The 22,937-nt window shown below is 55.8% G+C and overlaps 1 protein-coding gene across 1 annotated transcript; it reads left to right on the top strand.

Moving 5' to 3' along the window:
* The first annotated feature begins 17,963 nt into the window (after positions 1–17,963).
* LOC119093818 (uncharacterized) lies at positions 17,964–22,682 on the top strand. The gene is made up of 2 exons (XM_037216827.1): positions 17,964–18,344; positions 22,318–22,682. The coding sequence occupies exons 1-2, from the start codon at positions 18,278–18,280 to the stop codon at positions 22,569–22,571; spliced, it is 321 nt and encodes a 106-aa protein (XP_037072722.1). The 5' UTR covers positions 17,964–18,277; the 3' UTR covers positions 22,572–22,682.
* The last annotated feature ends 255 nt before the right edge of the window (positions 22,683–22,937 follow it).

Raw genomic sequence — 22,937 nt, 5'->3', positions numbered from 1 at the left:
ATCCTCTCCGGACTCCAGGCTGAAAGGACGCGGGCGACGGCTCCAGCCACAGGACAGGCTTAGAGAGACAGCGCGTCTTCCGGGCTTCTCCCGCCCACCCCTTGCAGAGCTGGAGAGCTGCGCCGCCCGCCACGGGCACGGGCGCACACTTCACGCGCTCAGAACGCGCCGCTTAGCCACGGCAAAAACGTCTAACAACCGGCCCTGCTCCGAATCGGAGCCGGATAACTACACGGGTGCGCCGGTGCCCGCGCTTTCCGGGCGGCCCAGTCAATGGAAACCCCGCCCGTTCACCAGTCACGGGCGATCCTAGTCATGAGCTGGATCACGATCCACGGCCCGGTGGAGTCACGAGTCACTGTCGCCCGAGCCACGACCTAGGTCACGATCCACGGTCGAGTCGAGCCGCGAGTGACAGCCGGCCCCACTCACGAGTCTGGAGGTGCTCGAACCCCGGCCACGATCAGCCGGACTCTTCACCGCCACACGGTGTCACTGCTCGTGTCAAGCGTGACGTGCGGGCGGAGTCGGCGCCACCCGCCCGCCCTGGCCACACACGGAGACCGGGTGGCGGACGAGCACGCTCACAGACCGCTGATCGGCAATTACTGCTGATTTATCGGGCATTGTCGTGAGCGCCTATATGGGCGGGAGGAGCGGACGCCGGCGCGCGAGCGTCGCGGAAGCGCGCCGGACCGCCGGACCGCTCTCAAACGGAGCGGAAAGGAGCTCGGGCGGACCGCCACCTGCGCGGTGCAAGGGCGCTTCGGCCGGCGGTTTGTCGGCTCGTCCCAGCCCTCCATCATGATCCCAGAGATGCCTATCGGGACTAATTGACAGTGCCGGGCGTTTCTGAAAGACTGCGCCTGTCGGTCCGATCGGCCCCGGCCGGCGTCGCGAGCGCCGGCGTCGGCTCCGGTTCCGTGCTCCCGATCGTCTCTCGGCGGCCCAATCCGTCTAACACGGACCGGTCCGGCCAGCTTTGATTAACGGGAACCGGAGTTCGGGGTGGGTTTAAGGGCCGGGTCACGGGATGGGGGAAGGGAGGGCTGCTAGGCGGGAAGGGGAGCTTCGAACAAAGCGTGGCGTGCTGTGAGAGGGGACGCGGTAGTGAGTGGATTGTGAAGTGGATGTGGGGAAGAGTGGGAAAATGGATAGGTTGAGGGCCATATGAAGGTCGGTGGCCAACAAAGAATATAGATAGCACGCATTTATTTGCGGCAGTTGTTCGTGCGAACAGAGCAGACAGAAAGGCACACACAGGCGGCATCTTAGTGATGTTTTTTGAAATAATATAAAATTAGCTTCTAAATGGCTGCCATTTACAAACGATCACTTCAAAATGTTTACAATATTTGGTAGGATTCCGCAGAAAAGAGATACATTATCAGCATAAGTGTATCAGCACGAGCCGGCCAACGACACAAGTTGAAGAATGACGTATCAAATACGTTCCGTCTAGCCTCACGTTACAAAAAAATGTATCTGCAGAATGTGGTGGCCTGGAGAGAACCCCTTTGAAGGCGTGATCGCGGTGGCTCCGCGTTCCAGCGTGCCCCCGCATAACCCCAGCCCCAATGCATCAGTCACGAGAGGGACCACGCTACACGAGCCGAAACGACGCCGCACCACCGACCCGCGCCGGCCGCCGGCGCCTGCGCTCGCCGAGGTGCCGCGGTGCGATCCGTGTATGGTGCGGCGCGGCCGGGCCGCGCGACACCCGACGGCACCGCGCGACCATTTCTCTTCCGTGGCTGGGGCCGAAGCGTCCTCCAACGCACTGCGGGCAGGCGCATCTGCATGCGGCGGTTGGGTCTGTCCGAGCCGGCCGCGTATCTGATGGAGGCGCCCGGTCGACAGAGGACAAAACTTCCACTCCACCCAGTGGAACCGGTCATCTCGGCCCCGTGTGTATGTGTGTGTGTGCGTGCGCCTGTATGTGCGCCCAAAAGCTGCGGTAACGTTGGCTATCGCGAGCATCTGAATCTCGGCCGCGTTTGTGTCTGTGTGTGTACGCGTGCGCCTGTATGTGCACCCAAAAGCTGCGGTAACATTGGCTATCGCGAGCATCTGAAGCCGTAATGATATATCATATGTACTTTTGAAGGCTTTAGAGGTGCTTAAGCATAATTTATTACAGGATAAAAATAACGTTTGCCAGGATTATGAACGGCAAGCGTCACCCGTGCTTCATATATATCTCAAACACAATTTCAGCTAAAACAGGATTCAGGTGGCTGGCGTACATCTTCAATGCAGCCGAGATGTAAGAGACAAACTATATCAAACCTTCTCCCATTACTGTCAGATTCCAAGACATCTTCAGAAATGTTATCGCTCTGCGGTCACGCTGTGTAGATTGACAAAACCTTGAAGTGAGGAGGAGAGGAACCCCTACCACACCTTATAGGTCGCTGCGGGTGCCAAATGTCAACGATGGCCGCATATCAACACAGCAAGAATACGAAGGCTCCACTTGTTTTCACAAAGTGGACAAACAGTTCCGAGCAATTACTAAACACGGATGGAGACGTGACATAAACATTCCCAGTGAAGTGTGCTGGGAAAAACCGCACTCCTAAAAGACGATAACAATGCGTTTTGCTATCGCTGCAGCCTACTGAAGGCACAGAACAAACGCTTTGCGGTGGCGAACTTATTGATAAGCTTTGCATCAACATCATATAGACTTAACGCCCACGTTCCCAAAGGCACCTTGAAGCCTTCACTCTTCGCCATGATCGATATTAACATTGATCATCAAAATCAAGGTCTTTTCCAGTTGTTTTACAACATAAACAAAATCATAGCAATAACATAATGACATGCAAAGCCATATGGAGAGTTCTAAGCAATTATTACTAACAATGGGCAGTTCATAACTCAGAAATGATTACTGAAAAGATAAAATTGCTCAAGCTGCTGACTGAAAAAGCTGAAGTTGTCTGATGCAAGAATTACACGCACCATCCTATAAATCACTTCACAATGGCTTAAAACATTTTTCCACATACCGATTAGAGATTGGCGTTTGCACGTATGGAAGTGGGTTGAATCAGAATCAATGCGAGCCAAACATACATATGTATTCTGGACAGATAAAGTCGCTACCCACGTGTCTGTTGAAACACCTCTATCAAATTTTGGCAGGTAAGCTCTCTGCCGGAAAAACAGTAGCGACTGCAAAATTCGCATTTATTATTTGATCTTTTTGGTCCACTTACGGAGCGATGTCACCATCCTGCACCTGGCCATCACCGTCACGGCCCGCTTCCACTCATGCCCCTCCTGGGACGAGGGCAAATGCTGAGACAGCGACCTGTGACGAATTCACCCATTTATGAGCCCGCAGCATCTGAGAAATCTCGTCGACACCCACAGAGTCCGTCACGGCGCTGAGAGGCCCGTCACAGCCGAGCTGGGGGCGCTGAAAGGACCGTCACATCCGAGCCGGGTGCGCTGAGAAGACCGTCACATCCGAGCCGGGTGCGCTGAAAGGACCGTCACATCCGAGCCGAGTGCGCTGAGAGGCCCGTCACAGCCGAGCTGGGGGCGCTGAAAGGCCCGTCACATCCGAGCCGGGTGCGCTGAGAAGACCGTCACATCCGAGCCGGGTGCGCTGAAAGGACCGTCACATCCGAGCCGGGTGCGCTGAGAGGCCCGTCACATCCGAGCCGGGTGCGCTGAGAAGACCGTCACATCCGAGCCGGGTGCGCTGAGAAGACCGTCACATCCGAGCGGGTGCGCTGAGAGGCCCGTCACATCCGAGCCGGGGGCGCTGAGAGGCCCGTCACATCCGAGCCGGGTGCGCTGAGAAGACCATCACATCCGAGCCGGGTGCGCTGAAAAGACCGTCACATCCGAGCCGGGTGCGATGAGAGGACCGTTGCGTCTTAGCCGAGTGCGCTGAGAGGACCGTCACATCCGAGCCGGGTGCGCTGAGAAGACCGTCACATCCAAGCCGAGTGCGCTGAGAGGCCCGTCACATCCGAGCCGGGTGCGCTGAGAAGACCGTCACATCCAAGCCGAGTGCGCTGAGAGGCCCGTCACATCCGAGCCGGGGGCGCTAAAAGGACCGTCACATCCGAGCCGGGTGCGCTGAGAGGCCCGTCACATCCGAGCCGGGTGCGCTGAGAAGACCGTCACATCCAAGCCGAGTGCGCTGAGAGGCCCGTCACATCCGAGCCGGGTGCGCTGAGAAGACCGTCACATCCAAGCCGAGTGCGCTGAGAGGCCCGTCACATCCGAGCCGGGGGCGCTAAAAGGACCGTCACATCCGAGCCGGGTGCGCTGAGAGGCCCGTCACATCCGAGCCGGGTGCGCTGAGAAGACCGTCACATCCAAGCCGAGTGCGCTGAGAGGCCCGTCACATCCGAGCCGGGGGCGCTAAAAGGACCGTCACATCCGAGCCGGGTGCGCTGAGAAGACCGTCACATCCGGGCCGGGTGCGCTGAGAAGACCGTCACATCCAAGCCGAGTGCGCTGAGAGGCCCGTCACATCCGAGCCGGGGGCGCTAAAAGGACCGTCACATCCGAGCCGGGTGCGCTGAGAGGCCCGTCACATCCGAGCCGGGTGCGCTGAGAAGACCGTCACATCCAAGCCGAGTGCGCTGAGAGGCCCGTCACATCCGAGCCGGGGGCGCTAAAAGGACCGTCACATCCGAGCCGGGTGCGCTGAGAAGACCGTCACATCCGAGCCGGGTGCGCTGAAAGGACCGTCACATCCAAGCCGAGTGCGCTGAGAGGCCCGTCACATCCGAGCCGAGGGCGCTAAAAGGGCCGTCAGATCTGAGCTGGGTGCGCTGAGAGCATCGTCACATCCGAGCCGGGTGCGCTGAGAAGACCGTCACATCCAAGCCGAGTGCGCTGAGAGGCCCGTCACATCCGAGCCGGGGACGCTAAAAGGACCGTCACATCCGAGCCGGGTGCGCTCAGAAGACCGTCACATCCGACCCGGGTGCGCTGAAAGGACCGTCGCGTCTTAGCCGAGTGCGCTGAGAGGACCGTCCCATCCGAGCCGAGCGCGCTGAGAGGTCCGTCACATCCTGGCCGGGTGCCCTGTCACATCCGAGTTGGGTGCGCTGAAAGTTTCGTCACATCTGAGCCGAGTGCGCTAAGAGGACCGTCAGATCTGAGCCGGGTGCGCTGAGAGACCGTGGTCGCTGGTGGCTGTCAGCGGTCAGGCCTTCAGCCGGCCTCGGCCCCTCCGCAGCGGGCAGAGCGGCATTCGCCGCCGCCGCCGCCAGCCCGCTGCCTCGGCGAGGGCGGCGGCGGGACGGCCCTCAGAGTGTGGGGGCCCTTCGTGTGTGAGGCCCGAGACTACATGACACGAATACTCTAATGCAGGACGCAATGCTGGAGGGGGGCGACAAAGCACTGCCACGCTCCCCGCCGAGTCTGGCCTCTCAGTCAACTGGCGCCGGCGATCTCCGGCGGTCGGCCGCTCGGCGACGCCGGTTCAGCGTCAGCTACCGTCAGAGTGACTGTGCAGACACGGCACCGCGGCCGAGCGACGCTCGCTTCCTCAACGGGTAACGGGCGGCGAGCCGGGCTCGCCTCAGTGGGTGACCCGTCCGGCTGGCGATCTCATCGGGCGGGGTGAGCCAGGCGCACGCTGTCAGTCGCTGCGGAGGGGCACGTCACGGCAGGTGTGCACGTCCCGTGAGGTCGCGGCCCCGGCGTGCCGCGTCGGCCGGGCTGACCGCGCCCCCGTGCGCAGGACGGCCGCGGAGAGGGGAGAGTGTCGGGCTGGAGCCGGCAAGCCCGGCTTTCGCTTGCGGCGGCGTGACGGCGGCGGTGGAAGATGAACGTCGTGGGAGGGGGCGGTGATGCGGAGAGCGAGCTCGTGCCCATGGGGTGCGGCGAACGTGCGAGATGGACTGTTGGACCACAGACTGGAATGTGAAACGTGTGAGCTGTGGTGGCTTAGAGGTTTCCAAAGGCGTTGCGTCCAATGCCTGTGGGATTCAGACCATTTGAATGACGTACAAGTGGTGCTGTCATGTTAATTTCCACCGTGTGCTAACATTCTGTGACATGGCATGCTGGTCGAAAGTACGCCGGAGAAATCAGGATGTCTGGAGACATTTCGAACTATACCAGACCTATGGACGTTTATGAGGATTAATGGGAAATTAATCACGCGAAAGAACGCATTCGTATGGTCTTGCGTAAGACACAAGTTCTCGGAGAGGCACTTTGGAAATGTCACTGTCCCGATTATGTTATCGAGCACCAGCATTTCAAAATGTGTTATATTACATACTCCATATATTACGCTACTTTTCTCTCCTCCTTCACACTTTTCCTCACTCATCATTAGAACTGTAAACAGGTAAATAATGGGCGTCATGTCAGCCGGCGTGTTTTTTTGCGGCACGGAACCACTTCAGCCAGAAAAAAACAGCATTTGTTGAATAACGAACGCCCTTCAAACTTCTGTGCAAGTTAGTGAGGTGTGAATTCGGAATGATGTAAATCAAGATCATGTATCATTTCTTTTTAAATATGCCCTTCAAATGCCATCAAAGTTATTTGGCCAGAAATCCGCGACGACTGGCCTGATGCGCACGGAACCGAAACATCCGATCAATTCCAGGATAGCGAGCGCAGCCCGCCTGAAGCGTGAGAAGGAGGCTCGCGCCACATTCAGCGCTCGGCCGCTGCCAACACGATAAGACGTCCGCAATTTACCAACAATGAAGCGAAAACCGAAGCGTCGCAGGCCTCGCCCTATCTTATCGGTCATCAATACGCTGTGAATCGAGCGCATTCCAGAGCTCCTCGCTCGGGAGTACGTCCCGCGCAGGCGGCCGGCAGCTCTGAGCCGACGACCGGGCCTCCGAACGCCGCACTATCTCCCGTCGATTTGCGGTGTTGCCATGCTGATGCCTTCGTCACGTTCCGTCCGATTTAAGCCAGATAATCGCCAGATTTCGACACGCACTTAATCACCGGCGCCAAACGTTGCCGTCGATAGTGTCATGCCACGCAATTAAGATTTTTAACGCCGGCGACGACAAGACGACCGCCTCCTAATTATTCAGCTGGGAGCGCTCTTCGCCAGACCTGTCCGCGCATCTCGCCTAATTGCCCCGAGAAGCTGCAGATGCGCGTGGAAGGGCGGAGTCGGCTGTGTCGCGCCCCGTACATGGGCCGCGGCCATTAGCCGTTCCGAGTTATGCCAAGTGCTCGGGACACTGAAGGACGCGTGGACGCTGGGCGCCTCTTCCGCGGAGATAGCGCCCGCGCGGCGTGAGAGGGCACTTTCCAATGTTTCATGACGCCCGGTGTTTACCGCGGGTGTGGGAGCGCTACTGCACGCCACAGCCTGGCCAGTAGAAATGCGCTATGGTGAGAATAAACACCCTGAGCGTCAGCGTCCGGGGCGGAACGCACGCCACGCCCGCCGCTCTGTTTCCAAATATAGTTCAGATATCTTGATCTCGAATTGTTAGTTCGCGCTATGTTCGCGCGAACTAGTTCGCGCTATGACTATAAAGCCATTTTTAAAACAATTGTTTTTTGGGTTTAAAACACGTGTGCCTATAATGATCACCCTTTACCAGCGGAGGCAAAGGAGGCTTCTTGCGAATATGTATGACACTGTACACTGCACGTCTTTTGCTCATTTGTACAAGACCACAACTCCCCGAACTGAACCTCGCTCGCGTCGGCAGCACGCTTCTCAGTCTCAGTTCTTTTTTGTGAGCTCCAGCTGCTGCAGACCGGTGGCGCACGGGAGGCGAGGCCCTCGTCTGGTGCGTGATGCCCACAGTGCGTCGGCATGACTTGGTGCGCACCGGCGGAGAGCGACTTTCCTTTTTAAGGGCGCCTCGCGTGATCCGACTACCTGGCAGTCGTTTTGTGGTAGGGGATAGATCATCGCGAGATAATCAGGTTATCTCGCTGCGAGATGCTGACGGTGAAAGTGGAGGGCCGCTTCAATAGATCATGTTGTGACGGAGTGGAGGGCACCCGTCCTCGGTAGCCCGTCCGCAGGAGGGTTTCCTAACCGCTGCTCGGCACGAGCCGCCGCTTGCTCCACATTCGGCACGCTGGGATGTGCCAGGGGCCGGGCCATGAATCACGCTCCAGGCTACACGCGCTGGAAAAGCTCAGCTGGATCAGTCTATTCAGTCACATGCTACCCATCACGTCAAGCTGAGTTTGACTTATGTTTCAGTGCAGACATAAGCCTCGTCGGCAATGTCCGGTCACGTCTTCCATGCAACTGAATCAGTAACTTCTTCGGAACTGACGTTCCTTGGGCAAGCGCAATTAAGATCATGCGGGTAACGTTGGTGGTACATCAGCTCGAGACAGATCGGCCTGGACTTCGATGCATGATATACCAAGATAGCTAAACGAGATGCGGCAAACTTGTGTCCTACATCACTGATAATTCGTATTTGGATGCCGGGCACTTCGGCGAGTTAAAAAGAAGTCTGGCGATCATACCATCATTTGATTAGCCAATAACTCATGTGCCTTACTTGGGCTTTTTAGTAGTCCAGTATCCTTTACGACGGCCTCGCTTGGAGTTTGTACTCACGCCCCATCCCTGGTATCCTAAAGCAATAATTCGTGTGGAGTTAAACGGCTGCAGACGGCTGGAAGGGAAGCATTATTGCCGCTGGATAATGGGGCAATGCGCGCGTTGCCTGCTGGCATAAAACTAAAAACACTTCAGGCTTCACCAATCAAACAGACCATGAACACCCTAGATGGTCCATTTTAGACGGTGGAATGTGTTGCAATGTTTTGAGTTGCGTGGGCGCCGCATCTTGTCCAAGGCCGGCAGTGGCCTATGGTGAATGCCATTCGTCAGTAAACATAAAATTGTATGGTAAACCTAACTTTCTTCGATATCATTTGCTTCCAAAGCTGTCAAAGCCGTTTTTGTCGTTAAGCTTTACATGCTAAGAGGGACATTTAATAATAATTGTTTATTCAACAGACTGGGGCTGCCAAAACTGCTCCCTAGGTTTATTCTTCCCGAAAAGACCGGAATGATATTCCAGGTAGCTTTTGGTGCAACCAGAGCCCGATAGAGCTAATATTACCCCGTGATCTTACGTCTTTAGTTTAGTCTGTCATCGCATACACGGCCGTGGCATAAGCAGCACTTCTGCGCATTCGCCCCTACAGACCCCAAGCTGAATCCCACACCTCTTTGAATTTTGAGAAAAAAAAATTCAGAGTAGAGCTACTGGCAAAAGGAAAAGTATCAAATGAATCAGGATTTCATACCGCACATATCTGAGCATCTAAGTAAAAAAGAAGCTTTCCGTATGCATAAAACCTTTGCGCAGGCTTAGTAGACATGGAAGAAACCTAGTTCTTACTGTCTACCCTTAATTGATATTCCGCCCATTTCGATCCCCGTTCTCCTTTTGGAATAGTTTTATCCACATATTGCTCTCTACCGGTCCCTCTCCTCTAACATAACCCTCTCCCCAGCCTCGTAAAGCAGGACGTGCCTTGTCGCCCTCCCCCGACCACGCACGCTCTCCGTGCTCCTCTCTCGTCGCGTTCCAGACCCGCTCCGTACAGCTCCGAAACAACGCCTGCGGTACTGGAGCGTCTGGCTTCGGGGCGTTTCCAAGGCACGGCTAACTGGTGACGACAGGGACCGATGGAGAGGCGAGCCCGAGTCCGCGGAAGCGGGTGGAGCCCTCGCTTGGCTGTCCGGTCACGTGCGACCCGCGTAACCCTGCCGACCGTCGCCGAAACGTATACCTCACAAATTATGGATCGGAGTGATTATTTGTTCTGTGGTCTACCCGGTCAGCATCGAAATGAGTCGGGATGCACTTTCACCGGGCTTTTCGCCCCGCCGCCAGATTCTGAGCAGCTCCGCGCCGCCCCGCCGCTCTGCCGTTGACCTCCAACCCGTTGCAAAATACCCCCCGCCCGGCGCCGCCGGGACGTTTTTGATCTGCACTGCCAGGGATGGGCCTGGACTGGGCGCACGCTCCATTGTTGATCACAGATCGGCTGGCAAAAAGTGAAACAATAGCCAATCTGATCACCGTAGTAATTCCAGCGGCCGCGGACCGTTGCGGACTGTTTTGCGGCCGGGTGTGTCGGGTTGGCGGTGCCACCGGTGGTGTGTAATCAGGAGGGTGCCGGGCTCATGTCGCTGTAGCCGGCAGGTTGGCGTGCCCACGTTTCCGAGTGATCAAGAGGGTGTTAAGGTGATTGGTTCGGGTAGTCAGAAGGGTGCAAGACGTTGGCCATCACTACTCATGCGATCAGACCAGTGTCGTACCCACGGGCTCGAGTGTTATACGCTGGGAAGACGGGTTGGGCGGTCAGACGGGCAGAATATGCCGCCATCACTCCTGTGGCGTGTTCGTCAGAAGGGTGATCATGTAGCTCCATCGGCGCTCCCGAGAGCAATCAGCGGGTGTCGGGTGACGGCGTTACCTGTTGGGGTTATCGGAAGGGTGCCAGGTTTCTGGGGCCGGGAATGGCTAGGACGGGCGTCGGCGATCTGATCTCGCCACGCTGTCCTTGGTGACTACAGCCAGAACCGGCGGGATGCCCTCAGCCGCTACTTACCCCAGCAGCTCTCGTGGCCTTCGTTTGCTGTCAGGCTATCAGCCACAGACAGTGGCTGCCAGCCGCAGCCAGGGGTTCTCTCACCTCTGGCTGTCGCCTTATTAGTGATCCCGTCTCCAGCCTTCTTACATCGCAATGAAATAGCTGGCATGCCACGTCGCCCTGCTTTGCAGTTCGTCGACCATTGGCATTCACCCTTTCCTTGACCCGAGTGAATTGTGTTTTGCATTGAACAGGAAGTGTATTTCAATATGGCTTCTGTGGGCTGCCCTTTTGTGTGCATGGCACCGACCCTGACCTTAGCCCAACATGCGAGGCGCCATCTGGGCTTTGAAACCGAAAGGCAAACGGACAAAGGGTCTGGAGTCGATTGTCTCGGATGATCTGGGTCGGGGAGACTAGTTCAAGGTGGGCCTCATAAGTTATCAATAGAAACACGATCTTGAAAGGGCGCCAGTATTAAAAAGATGACTCAAAACGGATGAGCAGGTGGACGCCCTTCTTGATGGCATGGCGATAGCAAAGATGGCTTTGGTTGGTGGCGTGCGGCCCGCCCTGTGCTGTAGCGAAAGCTTTGTGGAACATTCTAGCGGCTGCCGATGAATTCATTTGGTGCAGTATACAGTGAGGGTACCTATAGTGTAGGGATTAAGCTGCGCGTCTGGGAAACCAGAAGTCTGGCGTTCAATTCCTGGTGCCTGACGTCCTTGCTAGTGTGAGAGGCAAGGGACGCCATATAGCTTAAGCAGCTGATTACGTCGTAGAGTTCCAATGACACAAAGCACTATCCTCCTCCTCCTCCCCCCCTTCCACCCCACCAGTAATCAAACTCTAGCAAAAGTTTGCGATGCGAGAGGTTGGCTACGAAGCCACGAAGACGGAGAAAAAAAAACTAAAAACGTGCATGGGAATCTGTAAGACCAAGATGATCATACTGCTGAGATGAAATCCGCAGACCCATCTGTGTGCGGATGCATGTCCAAAATCCGCTGCGTGACTCCTTTCATTTCGGGATGACATTTTTGGGTAATGCCATTGACATTCTCGTAGTCGACGGTGAGTCACGTTTCACATCTTGCCAACTTGCCACAGACACGAATGCACGCAGGGTTTGCGATGCTGGCTGTATTCTGGCACCCAGAAGTGATGTCGCTCAGCATCAGCGGCCAACGCATGCCTCTCCTGAGTTGTTCTCCTCTGTCTTACTTTGATTTGTTCTGCCTTACCATGCTCTAAGGCAGGGTGGGGTAGTGGGGCTGTTCTGTTCCACCCCGTCCCGGCCTGCCATGGCATGCCCTACCTGCTTTCCAGTATCCGGTCCTGCACTGTCCTATCCTGTTCTGCCCCACCACGCCCCGTCCCACATTCCCTTCCCTGCGCTGCCCCGCCCCGACATGTCCTGCCCTTCCCTGCTCCACCCTGACTGCCTTGCTCAGGCCTTCCCGGAGGTGAGGCGACCTTGACTGGCGAGAGCCCTGGCCACTCATCATAAGCGGACCTCCTCTGTCACCCGGTTTCCATATCTCGCTGAGGGCGGTGGCTCGCTGGTGGCCGGAGCCCCCCCCCCCCCCGCTCATTACCAATTATAATTGATTTATTAAGAGTGCGCGCGGCGCGGCGCCTGTGCGGGTCCTGCCCGTAATTACGCTTCATTTGACTGGCGGAGCGCGGCACTTGGCCGCAGACCGCAGTCCGAGGAACGGGGAAGGCGGTGGCCACGCCGGGTCTGGCTGAGCGGGGCAAAAACGGGGCGCCGCGGGTACCGCAGCGATGGCAGCTGCCGGACACGGCAGAGCAGGGCGATGAAGGGAGAGAAAGCTGCGGAGCATCGCGCTAGCTTGCTCGCAAAGCGTGCGACGCTGGCTTTTCTCCGCAGCTAGCTGTTTTCGTGCGTGGGCTGCCCACTCGGAGCAGCTTTGAAGCGTCGCTAGGCTGTAATGCGCGCCTCCCAGGGCCCTGCTTCGATACCATCTTCACGCGTGCGCTGATCAAAGCGTTTGAGCTGAATCGAAGCCGCCAGTTCAATCTCGCCGCGGTGATGGCGCTCGGCGGCTTGGCCGCTCTCGGCCCGGCGGCAGGACGGCACGGACACGAGCCGATTCTCCGTGACAGAGGACCGTGCTGTCCGATTTATCGTCCGGCCATCTGGTCTGGGATTACGCCGGCGAGATGACAGGCGCACGTGACAGCCGGTGCCGTCGTCCGTCACGCCGAATCTGTCACCGGTCGGTGGTCCGAGCACCGGTGGTGGCGCCCGCGCCAGGACGGTTCTCGCCGACTCTCACTCGCAGATTCATCCCGGCCCGGGCATCTCTTACCGCCTCTCACTCCCTGATCAGCGTCCTGACTGGGACCACTCTCACGGAATCTCTCTCGCTGGTCTGTGTTAGACCATAACATCTCTCACCGATTTGCACTCGCTGGTCATTGCCCTGACCGCGAAAGCTCTCACCGGCTTGCACTTGCAGATCAGTGGTCAGATCTGGACGTCTCTCATCGACTCTCACTCGCAGACCGTTGATCTGGCCGCGGCGTCTCTCATTGGTAGGTCAGCGCGTTGACATATGTCGCACAGTTGCATTCGTGTCTTTCACTGACGGCACAGGTGGCCGAAAGCGCGTAGATTGCGACATTCCTTGGATGATGATCACTGATGGCATCACTGATGATGAACTACCCTTTATCCCAACATCTGATCTAAGCAGTGTAGGCCGATGTGAAAGTCGTTGACTTACGGGCTAGAATTTTGATTCCTGTCGCTGGTCGAAATGAAAGTCGTGTATAGTTAACCTTGAGCCTATAAAAAAGAATGTTAGCTGCTCATGACAACTCACTGTTAAAGGCATCGCGAAAATGCTTGAAACGCTACAGATGACTCTTGAAGATAAGTCAGCACCATTGCCTAACCCGAAAGACGGGAGTTTGAGAAAGCCGTGAAGCAAGCAAATAACCTACCCAGCACCACGATCGGTATTCGCTCACGGTATTTTGACATCTGTCTGAAGTTCCGCTCGCCCGCCACTCTGTGACGCATCGCTGTTGTGGCGACCCTTTCTTGTAACTAGCTTTGTGTGCTCCATGAGCTGAGCGTAAAGCCTTAATGACATGCCTCATTAGACTAAATGACTGAAAACGCATCGTCACAGGAGGCAGTGTCGTTTAAAATTGCAGGCATCCTGTTAAAGACTCGAGTCATTGCGGACATCAAACGACCCTGCTGATGATATCACAAGATGCGTCAAGTGTCGTAGAAAATCGCAGGCATCTCTACAAAGATCAAAGTCATTGTTAACTTTAAATGGTGCTGTTGACAACCAAAGGATCAGCCGAGCTCTCCAATAAAGAGAGGTGCCGTCTGACAGCCGGGTAGGCTTAACTTGCCCCGTTTTAGGACCAACCAGGCTTTATGGTATGCTTAATGTAGTGCAAGCCCTCTGTTCGAGTGCATTATGTATGCATAATCAATGGCAGAGTGATAACGCCAAGATGTCGTGTTTCATTGCAGGCTTTTTTCATTGTATGTCATGTTTCATATTTCATAGCATTGTATGCTTCAACGTAGTGCAACGGCATTCTATTCGAATGCATTCTGTATATATCAAAAATCAATGACAAAGAGGGTAAAGCCAGATGCTATGTTTCATCCAGCACCTCGAAAATCATAGACTAACAGCCTCACGCGTACTGCTTCACGTTTTTCGCGATTATAATCGGACCGTCGGAGGAGGGTTATTAAAGTCATCCCCTTCCAAGTTTCGTCAGTAGCTTCCGAACCGCGCCAGGCAGGGTTACCAAAGCTCCTGTATATAATAGGATGACTATAGCCAACTAGCAAAGTTTGACACACTGGAAGAAAAATTGTGCAATGTTGGGGTAGTTCAGCAAGCTGTTACGTCACCAGGGAAGGTTTCCACGGTGATTTTCCCACTCGATTTGCAGTAACTCGCATCCGCCTTGCTTGTCTTGGCTTAGCGTGAAGGCCTTAGTCGCCCGGCATGGCCGTCCCCAGTCAGGGTTAGAAGATATTCCCTGCAGCATAGCAGGTTACCATCAGGGCTCATGTGAGGTCAAGTTATAACTGTGAAATAAAATATCTGCTTGGGCACATTTCTGATACAAATATGCGGGTAGAGCTGATACATTCATTAACTAGTGACATATAGATGACATGTGAACTGGAAGAGCAGAAACATCATGTCAAATGAAGTGATCTGACCCAGACTTGACACGCCGTTGACACGATCTGACCTTGACCATTCACTTTCGTCAACAGTATGGAAAGATTCTAAAGCGCAGGAGTGCGCTGTTTCGTTTCGTGCCAATTTAGGGCCAGCGATTATCAAAGCGTTTTGAGATAATGCCAAGATTTTGCTGGTTTTTAAGGTACCCGTGTGGCCCGTAACATCATCACGTACGTTTCAGATTTCAACGCAAGGGCTGGTGGATCATATAAATCAGGGCTACGTATCACCATTCTGATATCTCCGATCCAACGGCCAGACTATGAGAAACCAGCAGAAAAGCATATCTTCTCAGGTGGTCGCGAGTGCCGAAAAACACCGGCCGGGATCAAGTGAAGTGTTACAATGCACCAAATGGGGAAAACGAGTCCTCACAGCGCTGCCGTAAGGACACCTTGTAAACATGAGATGGAAACGGCGTTTTTAAGACTCTCTTTAATGGGGACAACACTCTGAGGGTAGTGAGCTGGCAGAGCTCCCGGCAATGGAGCACATCGCTGCCTGGTTAAGCCCAAGATTAGCCATATGGAATGGGCAATTATGGGGAATTTACGGGCATGGGTAGTGGTTGGGCAAAAAGTTTACGAAATGTTCAAAAGACACTAAGCAATGTCGCACAATATGACCACTCACGCTTTTGTTAATGATACTTTACGTTCATGACGTTTGCAGTTATCAACGCAAAGCAGCATATTTCGGTGTAAAATTTCCTTAACTGATTTCATACCTTAGAACTATGAAGTGCTGGAAAATGGAAACAGGTGGATAACGGAAGAGTACAAGCGACTAGAAATACGCAGCGGGAGGGATGGGCACAACCCCAGGGATTGTGAGTGGATTGGTCAAAAGAAACCCCACCCGTAAAAGCCTCTACTCTGCACCCATCGCACCGTTACATCACATCACATCACCGCTAGCTTTCCAGCGCGCAGTTGTGAACACACACCGGCATAATTCTCCGTTCTGTTTTCCACGTCCCACGGGCGGTTTTTACGGGAGAGTGTTTCTCAGGCAGAGAGCGTGGCCTTGCCCAGCTTTACAGCCGTGAGAATGGGCTCGATTCGCGTTTCCCCGCCGGCCGGCTCCCAGCTCCCCAGCTCCGCGCTGTCGTGGGCTGCCGGCCGAGACCGCCTCGCGCTGCACGCTGCACCCGCCCCCTGCACCCCACCCTTCAGAGGCGGCTTCTGAGAACGGGCGCCTGTGACGACGTTTGCGGCCAGTGACTGGCAGCGACTGCAGGCGGTCGGCTGCCAGTCGATGGTCTGCCAGTGACCCGTCGCGTGGACCCGCTCCACCCCGGGTGGACCGCCCTCCACACCGTCCACGGATCGGACGCCCAGCCGGTCCTCACGACCGCGACAGCGCGCGAGCGGCGCGTGACAAAGGGTGCGCTCGCGCGCCGCGCTGCGCCGCTTTAACCCAGACGCGGCTGGTGGTCCTCCGTTTTTGCCGCGGCGGCAATCCCGCTCGTCTTTGGCAGCCGGGCTGCGTCGTGAAGTTTTTCCTCTGGGTGTTGGCATCCTGAACGCCCTGCTGTTTTGTCAGATGGTGGAAGACTGCAGATGCGGCCGTCCGCTGTCGTCCGCAGTTATTTGCCTCAAATTGTTCAAAATATGCCTTGGCTCTTCGATTCGGCCAGGGCACAACTACGTCACGCTCTGCTGATGGCCGGACGCATTGTAACCAAGCCGTGCACTAATTGGTGGGCTGTTGTTGCGACGTTCACACACCGTTACCAGCTATCGGATTACGCATTTTTGACGTCCTTGTCTTGTCAGGCATGATGCTGGGTTGTTTGGTGGCATGTCGCAAGCCCACGCGGTATCTGAGTGATGCGCGGAATAATTTTGCCGCGTTGACATATCTAGGCGAGTTGCTAAGCAGCAATCTAACAGTGCATAAAGTATGAATGCCCTTAGAAATCGCGTTTGGTGGTGCGTCTTTGCGTTTACTCATTGAAACATAACGTTTTTAAATATTACGTTCACGCATTGCATATTTGAAACAACATACTCAACTTCACACAGAGACGACGAAAGCGTTCGCAGATCTTCACGCCGATAGCAATCTGTTGGTCCCTGTTGCTCTCAAGTCTCGCACAGTCCACACTCCCGTAATCCCCTGCAGACCGACACCAATCAGACGGCAGGCCCATCTCCCTGATCCTGAGAGCAGGCTCAGTGCCTCTGCTTGTGCACGGTTGCACCGCAGCCGTGATAAGGCTGACAGCGCGTAGATGTCGCTCAGTTGAGTTACATGAGCCTGATGCTCTATCAGGGATGTAGCTGTGTCACCAGCGGTAAGATGACGATGACTTCAGTCTTATGACATCTGGATGGTTCTAGAAACGGAACGACATTTTTCTGAAGTTCTGTCATAGCCGGATCTGATCAAAAAAGTGTCATGTGGGACGCTTTGTTGATGTGCAAATCATTGTGGAAATTGCTGGTTATAAAATAGCTAAAGAAAGTCTTGAAATGTTTATGATAATAATGCAAGAACAATTTTTAACATCTTCATGCAAAATAACATGTCAATGTATTAAAATATACCAGTGGAATATGTAACGACCGGTTAATAAGGCAACAATAAGCAAACAGTACACGATCTTCCAATAAGTCAAGTCACTTATGACGAACTGAACGAGAAATGAAGCCGGTTAACCACAAATGACGGAAAATCGTGCATGGTGTAATGCAACTCTGAGATTGGACGGAACAGCTGACTGGAAAACGAACGAGGTTCCTACCAGCAAAGGGCAAAATCGGATGATTCCAAATGCCCCCCTTCCCACGGCCCAGTGACCTCCGATGCGGGGGCATATCACGAGCCAAGAATAGCATATCAGGCATGTTGTTCCGTATCAAAACTGTCTTCTGTGTAATTCGAGGTTTTTCATAACCTTCGTGGATGCTTGTCGAAATCGTGATTATTACTAACTTTGAGCTCCCACCACGGCTACTACCACGTTATCCACAAAGGATTTCTGTCAGGATCGACACATTTACTTGTGTTCTTCGCCAAAAGGCTAACGATCCCGCGTCCCATCTAGCGCCGCCGCTAAGCTTCGCCCGGCTGCCGCGGGCGGCGCTAGCGGCGCGTCCACAGCTCGGTTTGTCCCCCGCGCGTGGCTACAGTACCTCGGTCGGCCGGCGGGCGGCAAGCGGCGAGTCGAGAGCATCCCTACCGTCCTCTCCGGACCCGTGCAGCCACCACGACACCCCGTGACGGGCGTGACGCTCAGTGACGCCGGCGAAACCCAGTGACGGTGGTGACGCCGGGTCGGTGACGTCAGTGGCACCCCAGACGGCGTTGGAGCGGTCGCCTAGCCGGCGCCAGCCCACTCACGGTCGTGACTCGCGGCGCGGAAGGCTCGCCGCTCGTGATGTGAGGCCGAGCAGAGCTGTGAGGTCGTGAAGCGGAGCCGTGAGGTCGTGAAGCGGAGCCGTGAGGTCGCGAAGCGGACGGCGATGGCGGCCCCGGCCGCAGTGTGGACTCGAATGGTGGCGGTCGCAGCTCTGCTCGGACACGCACTCGGTGAGATATCATCGTGGTTATTTGCTCAGTCGCACGGGTCAGATTTGTCATGCCCTTTTTCTTATTTTGGCTGATCCAATTTACCTTAGGTTTACCTGTACAGCCGCATTGGTGCAACTTTGCATAATCATCACAAGTATTGATGGAACGAATTGTACAGAGCTTCTGTAATGAATGTCAGGTAAACGTGACATTTCATTTGAGAAAAAGTTGTTTCATCTGGCTGTTTTGTAAGTAAAGGGGGCAGGGTAATCTGATAACCCATATGTCTTAATGATACGATCACACACAGGTACCGTTCATGATTCACATGCGTGACATGCCGAAGACTACCTCACAAGCAAGCATTTAACAGATGTGCATTTCCAGTGAACGTGCTACAGATATGCATCGCACCTCTCATCCGATAACACGAACAACACATTCCACGCTCCTTTTGATCTTCGTGGTGACGACTTCCGTTACACTGTTGTAGATAAGCGGCAAACGGTAGTGTTGACACAGCTGCCATACCACGTCACCAGCGGTGCCGATCTTGTGAAATCCTGCTGAAAGAGGTACCGTGCGTGCCGCTCGGCTCGTGCATGTCACTTTTGTGGCGCCGCATGGCCGGCCGGAAGCGGCCGCGCCGACCGGAAGTGTGACGCTTCCGATTCAGGGCCGGCGCGGCGCGTCCCGCGGGTGGCCCGTCGCGCCCCGCCCAGCCCGGCGGTCGGCCGGCAGCTGCCGATCGCAGCCCCGCCCTGTGACGCTCCGCGCGGCAGCACGGGGCGGTACAGTTGTGAGTAACGCGGCGGCCACGAGGGCGGGCCGGCCGAAGCCGCCGAGCGCTGCGTTCTGACGGGGCTGCGCCGCGGGGATTGTGTGACCTCGGCCGGGGCGAGGGATCGGTGATGCTGGTGACTGATTCGTACCGGTTTCTTGTCACGCCGAGGTTTTCGCCTGTCGCCCCTGCGCTGGCTGATATCACTTACCACACATCAACGTGACCAAGGTGCAGCGCCTGTGCCCTTCTACGAACCGCGCCGCGACCGGGCGGCACTGTTCGGCAGCGTTTTTGGAGGAGTCAGACTTGCACTCGCACGTGATGCTAACAATGCTTGTTTTTTACCTAACAGTTCTTGATAAGAAATGCAATGCGAATGTCTGGGCAAGTTTGCTGCGCTTTGAAATTGATGACTTGATACTTTATTCAACAGGTTGACATTCTGTCGGGGTCGAGCGGCAAAAAGTTGTCAATTTGGATAGAATGGGGAACGCTCGGACGCACCGTGATTGTTCAGCTGCAGCTCATCAATAATAAAGCACATGTACTGCGTAGGTGACACAGTCGTGCCGTTCCACGGTTTGCGAATAACTGTAGCCTGCAATTTTACGAGCTGTTAAAACAATCACGTGAGTTTGCTCACGAAAATCAGGTACGTGGGGTGGTGGAGCCTGACATGCAAACGTGCCAGCCATGCGAGCGTGTAGACGCTGATTAAACTCCGCGGGTTAAGTGGCCGGAGATTGCCGACCTGATGTCAGCACCTGAAATTGCTTGTGTGCCGCAATACGTATGCATGGGGTCAACGAGCAGACAAAGAAGCGCAGCAAAGTGCGGCAAGGGTGCGAAAATCGCCATCGCCGCCGCCGTGAGTGCCTTAATCGCTTCGCGGTAAACATGGGGATGCTAACTAAACAAAACGTTCGCTATGATGCTCATTCACATTGATGTCTTTGTAAAAGCGCAAAGGTCCTCGAGCCACGCGTTCGTCACCGACACGAACACGCACGCCGATCATTCGAAACCGGTTCACGTGTATGCGCGTACGCCGCCGGCGGTTTCGTGAGCGGTGGGCGGCGGCCGCGGCGCGTGCGGTGGCTCCCCATCGGTCGGCCCCGGGCGGGAGCAGGTTTCCAGTCGGGACGGGCGCCGGGCGGACCGGGTGACGAGCCGGGTCAGGTGACAGCCGGCGCCGGCCGTTTTTGTCCGCGCTGTCCCCGTGGAGGCATTGTTTGTCCGTAATTGAAGCGGGCCAGGACTGGTTCCGTCGCGGCCGGTTTCCAGCTGCGGCTGTGGTCTTCAGCTCCACCCTGCCCTGCCCACCCTGCTCACACAGCTGGTGGAAAGCAGGCAGGTGCATGAACATTCTCGTGGCACTCGGTAGCCTTGATCCGATTCCAGCGCTAGGGTTCCGCTAGACTTCATGCCCAGTATGCCGCAGCTGCCGTTTCTTTTCCGCCGAATGATCAGTCCCTCTGTCAGCAGTATCTTGTCTAGCACAACGATAAATGAATGGCGCGCATTCTTGGGTAAACTTTCTCCCCAGAGCGATCAACGCCTTAACAGACAATTTGGATTTTTCAAATGAGTTGCCGGAAATTCTAGCGGCTAGTACCGAATTCTAAGCAAATATATATTTCGTGCGTGTCAAGAGAAAACCCCAGGATGCGATCTCATGGCTCTTGCCGTCGATCGCCGTAGAAGCACTGGAACTTTTTTGACCTGTTTTTACAACGCCTGTCAGCTTGAGCCTCACACTCTCGCTCCACGCCCTGTCGTTTTCCATGCCTAATATCCCGTCATTAGTCGCTTGGAGTAAGCATTTTTGCGCATTACCCGATACTTTTTAAAGGAAGGCATTTTTAGTAAGTTGTCTCATGGCGGCTATGGCCATTTCGATCCGAGATGGAGGCCGCCTGAACGGGCAGCGGCATGCCAAGCTCACTTGCACTAGTAGCAGAATGGACATAAATGTGCATAGAAGGGCCAACCACCAAGTACATGCAAACCTTGGTTACTAGCTGGCCACCCACAGCTCCTTTACAGCTTCCAACGCGCGACTGCATGTCGCCTGCTTCTCACTCCTTGGGCTCCACGCCGGCACGGAGTACCAGGTGAGACGGTCTCACCCCTCCGCTGTAGGCCTGCGGCGCGCTAGAGCTCTCCAGACCCGAGGCCACGGCGGCGGCGGCACCCGGCTCCGGCGCCGCCCGGGAGCCGCCGCCGCCGCCGCCGGGCCGCCACCGCCGCCGCCGCCCCCGGGCCGCCACCTCTGCCCCCGCCCGAGTTATGAGATAATCACGCGCCGGCCGCCGCCGGGTGCCGATCTTATGCATAATTCGACCCCTGAATAAGCGTCGTCGCGAGAGCGCGAGGTGAGCGACCCCGCCGACCGCGCAGGAGGCGGTCCCGCCGCCGGTCTCGTTGGTCTCGCCTGTCGCTGGTCGCCGCTGGTCCCGTCGCTGGTCCTCCTCGCCCCCGCCAGCAGTCCCAGTCGGACTCCGACATCTAATCTGCAAGATTAGGTGGACGCAGATGCATGGCCGGAGTGCGGCCGGATGCCATGTGCTGGCGCGGCTGGGCCGCAGGCTGGGGTGTTTAACAAAAGCGGTGACCGCCGACCGCGGCGGACGACCTGCCCGGGGGGCGTGCCAGGTTCCCGGAGAACAGGTGGTGAAGCTGCTGTGAGGCCCGCGAGTTACACGTGTGCACGTGGGGACGCCAGGTGTAGGGGAGGCGAGGATGAGTGAACATGTCGGGGGATAGCGGGATACGGACTGGGCGGTCAGGCATTTGATAGTACGCGTGCTGTGAACTCTTTTCAAAGCTGATGTTTTGGAAGAGAGGGAAGTATTTTATATCTGGGATGGGATTTTAATCTGTTATCGTAGGCGCGCTTCATGAGCAGGAAGAACAGTGAGAAAGGTTCAGTTTATTTGGAGCGATCAAACGTTACAAATCAAAGTTTCCCACAAATACATATAACAGTATTTCAGCCAAACTGCATAACGCGTAGAAGTTCATTTTCGAAGGAGGACATGCCAAATCCCTTAATCTGTCATATTTTCTCATGAAGCTAGTCACATTTGGCCTGAAGCCGTCTCTCTTGCGCGCAAAACCTTCGATGGCTGCAAGACGCCAGACGCCTATCCCGTCGGGTCGCCCATTACGCTTGTCGTTGCGTCTCACGCACCGCCCTCCCCGCAGGCGCCTCCAACGTGCACATCTCTCACGTGCGCATGCCGTCGGTGGTGCTGAACGACTCGCTGCCCAGCGTCGTGCTCGACTGCGAGTACGAGCTGGACGCGGCCGACCGAGCCGCCGCCGGCCTGGTGGTCAAGTGGTACCACAACCGCAGCCCGGCCCCGTCTACCAGTGGATCCCCGGCTACCCGCCGCAGGCGTTCGGCCTGCTCCGAGGTCACGTCAACCTGGGTCACGTGGTCAGCGATGACCCGCTGAAGGTGCACCGCGCCGTGCAGATCGTGCGGCCAACGACGGCTATGTCGGGCGAGTACACGTGCCGCGTGACCACGTGGCAGGGCGTCGACTCGGCCACCAAGAAGATGGTCATCTACGGTGAGACAGCGCAGCAGGGAGGGCCGCCGCGCCGGGCGGACTCTGTTTGGAATGTTCACATGTATGCGTGAGCGGTTTTGACGAGCGACGGTGACCGTTTAGATCTGGGAAATTGGATCCTGAATAGACAGGAGATAAAACGTAGGAACGGATTCCAACCGGCGGGGATCCAATCCAGTCGAAAAACAAAATAGCATGAAACCAGATGAGACACCATTTCATCGATGATAGTGACCAGTTTCCATCATC

This window comes from Pollicipes pollicipes, unplaced genomic scaffold (assembly GCF_011947565.3).
Source record: "Pollicipes pollicipes isolate AB1234 unplaced genomic scaffold, Ppol_2.1 Scaffold_4002;HRSCAF=4701_pilon_pilon_pilon, whole genome shotgun sequence".
NCBI classification, from domain to species: Eukaryota; Metazoa; Arthropoda; class Thecostraca; order Pollicipedomorpha; family Pollicipedidae; genus Pollicipes; species Pollicipes pollicipes.
The sequence above is the reverse complement of the archived record's forward strand: the minus strand, read 5'-3'. Positions and strand labels throughout refer to the sequence as shown.

Coding starts and splice junctions, on each gene's coding strand:
- LOC119093818 (XM_037216827.1), top strand. CDS start 18,278: ATGGCGGCCCCGGCCGCAGTGTGGACTCGAATGGTGGCGGTCGCAGCT. Junction 18,345..22,317: donor TCTGCTCGGACACGCACTCG/GTGAGATATCAT, acceptor CCCTCCCCGCAG/GCGCCTCCAACGTGCACATC.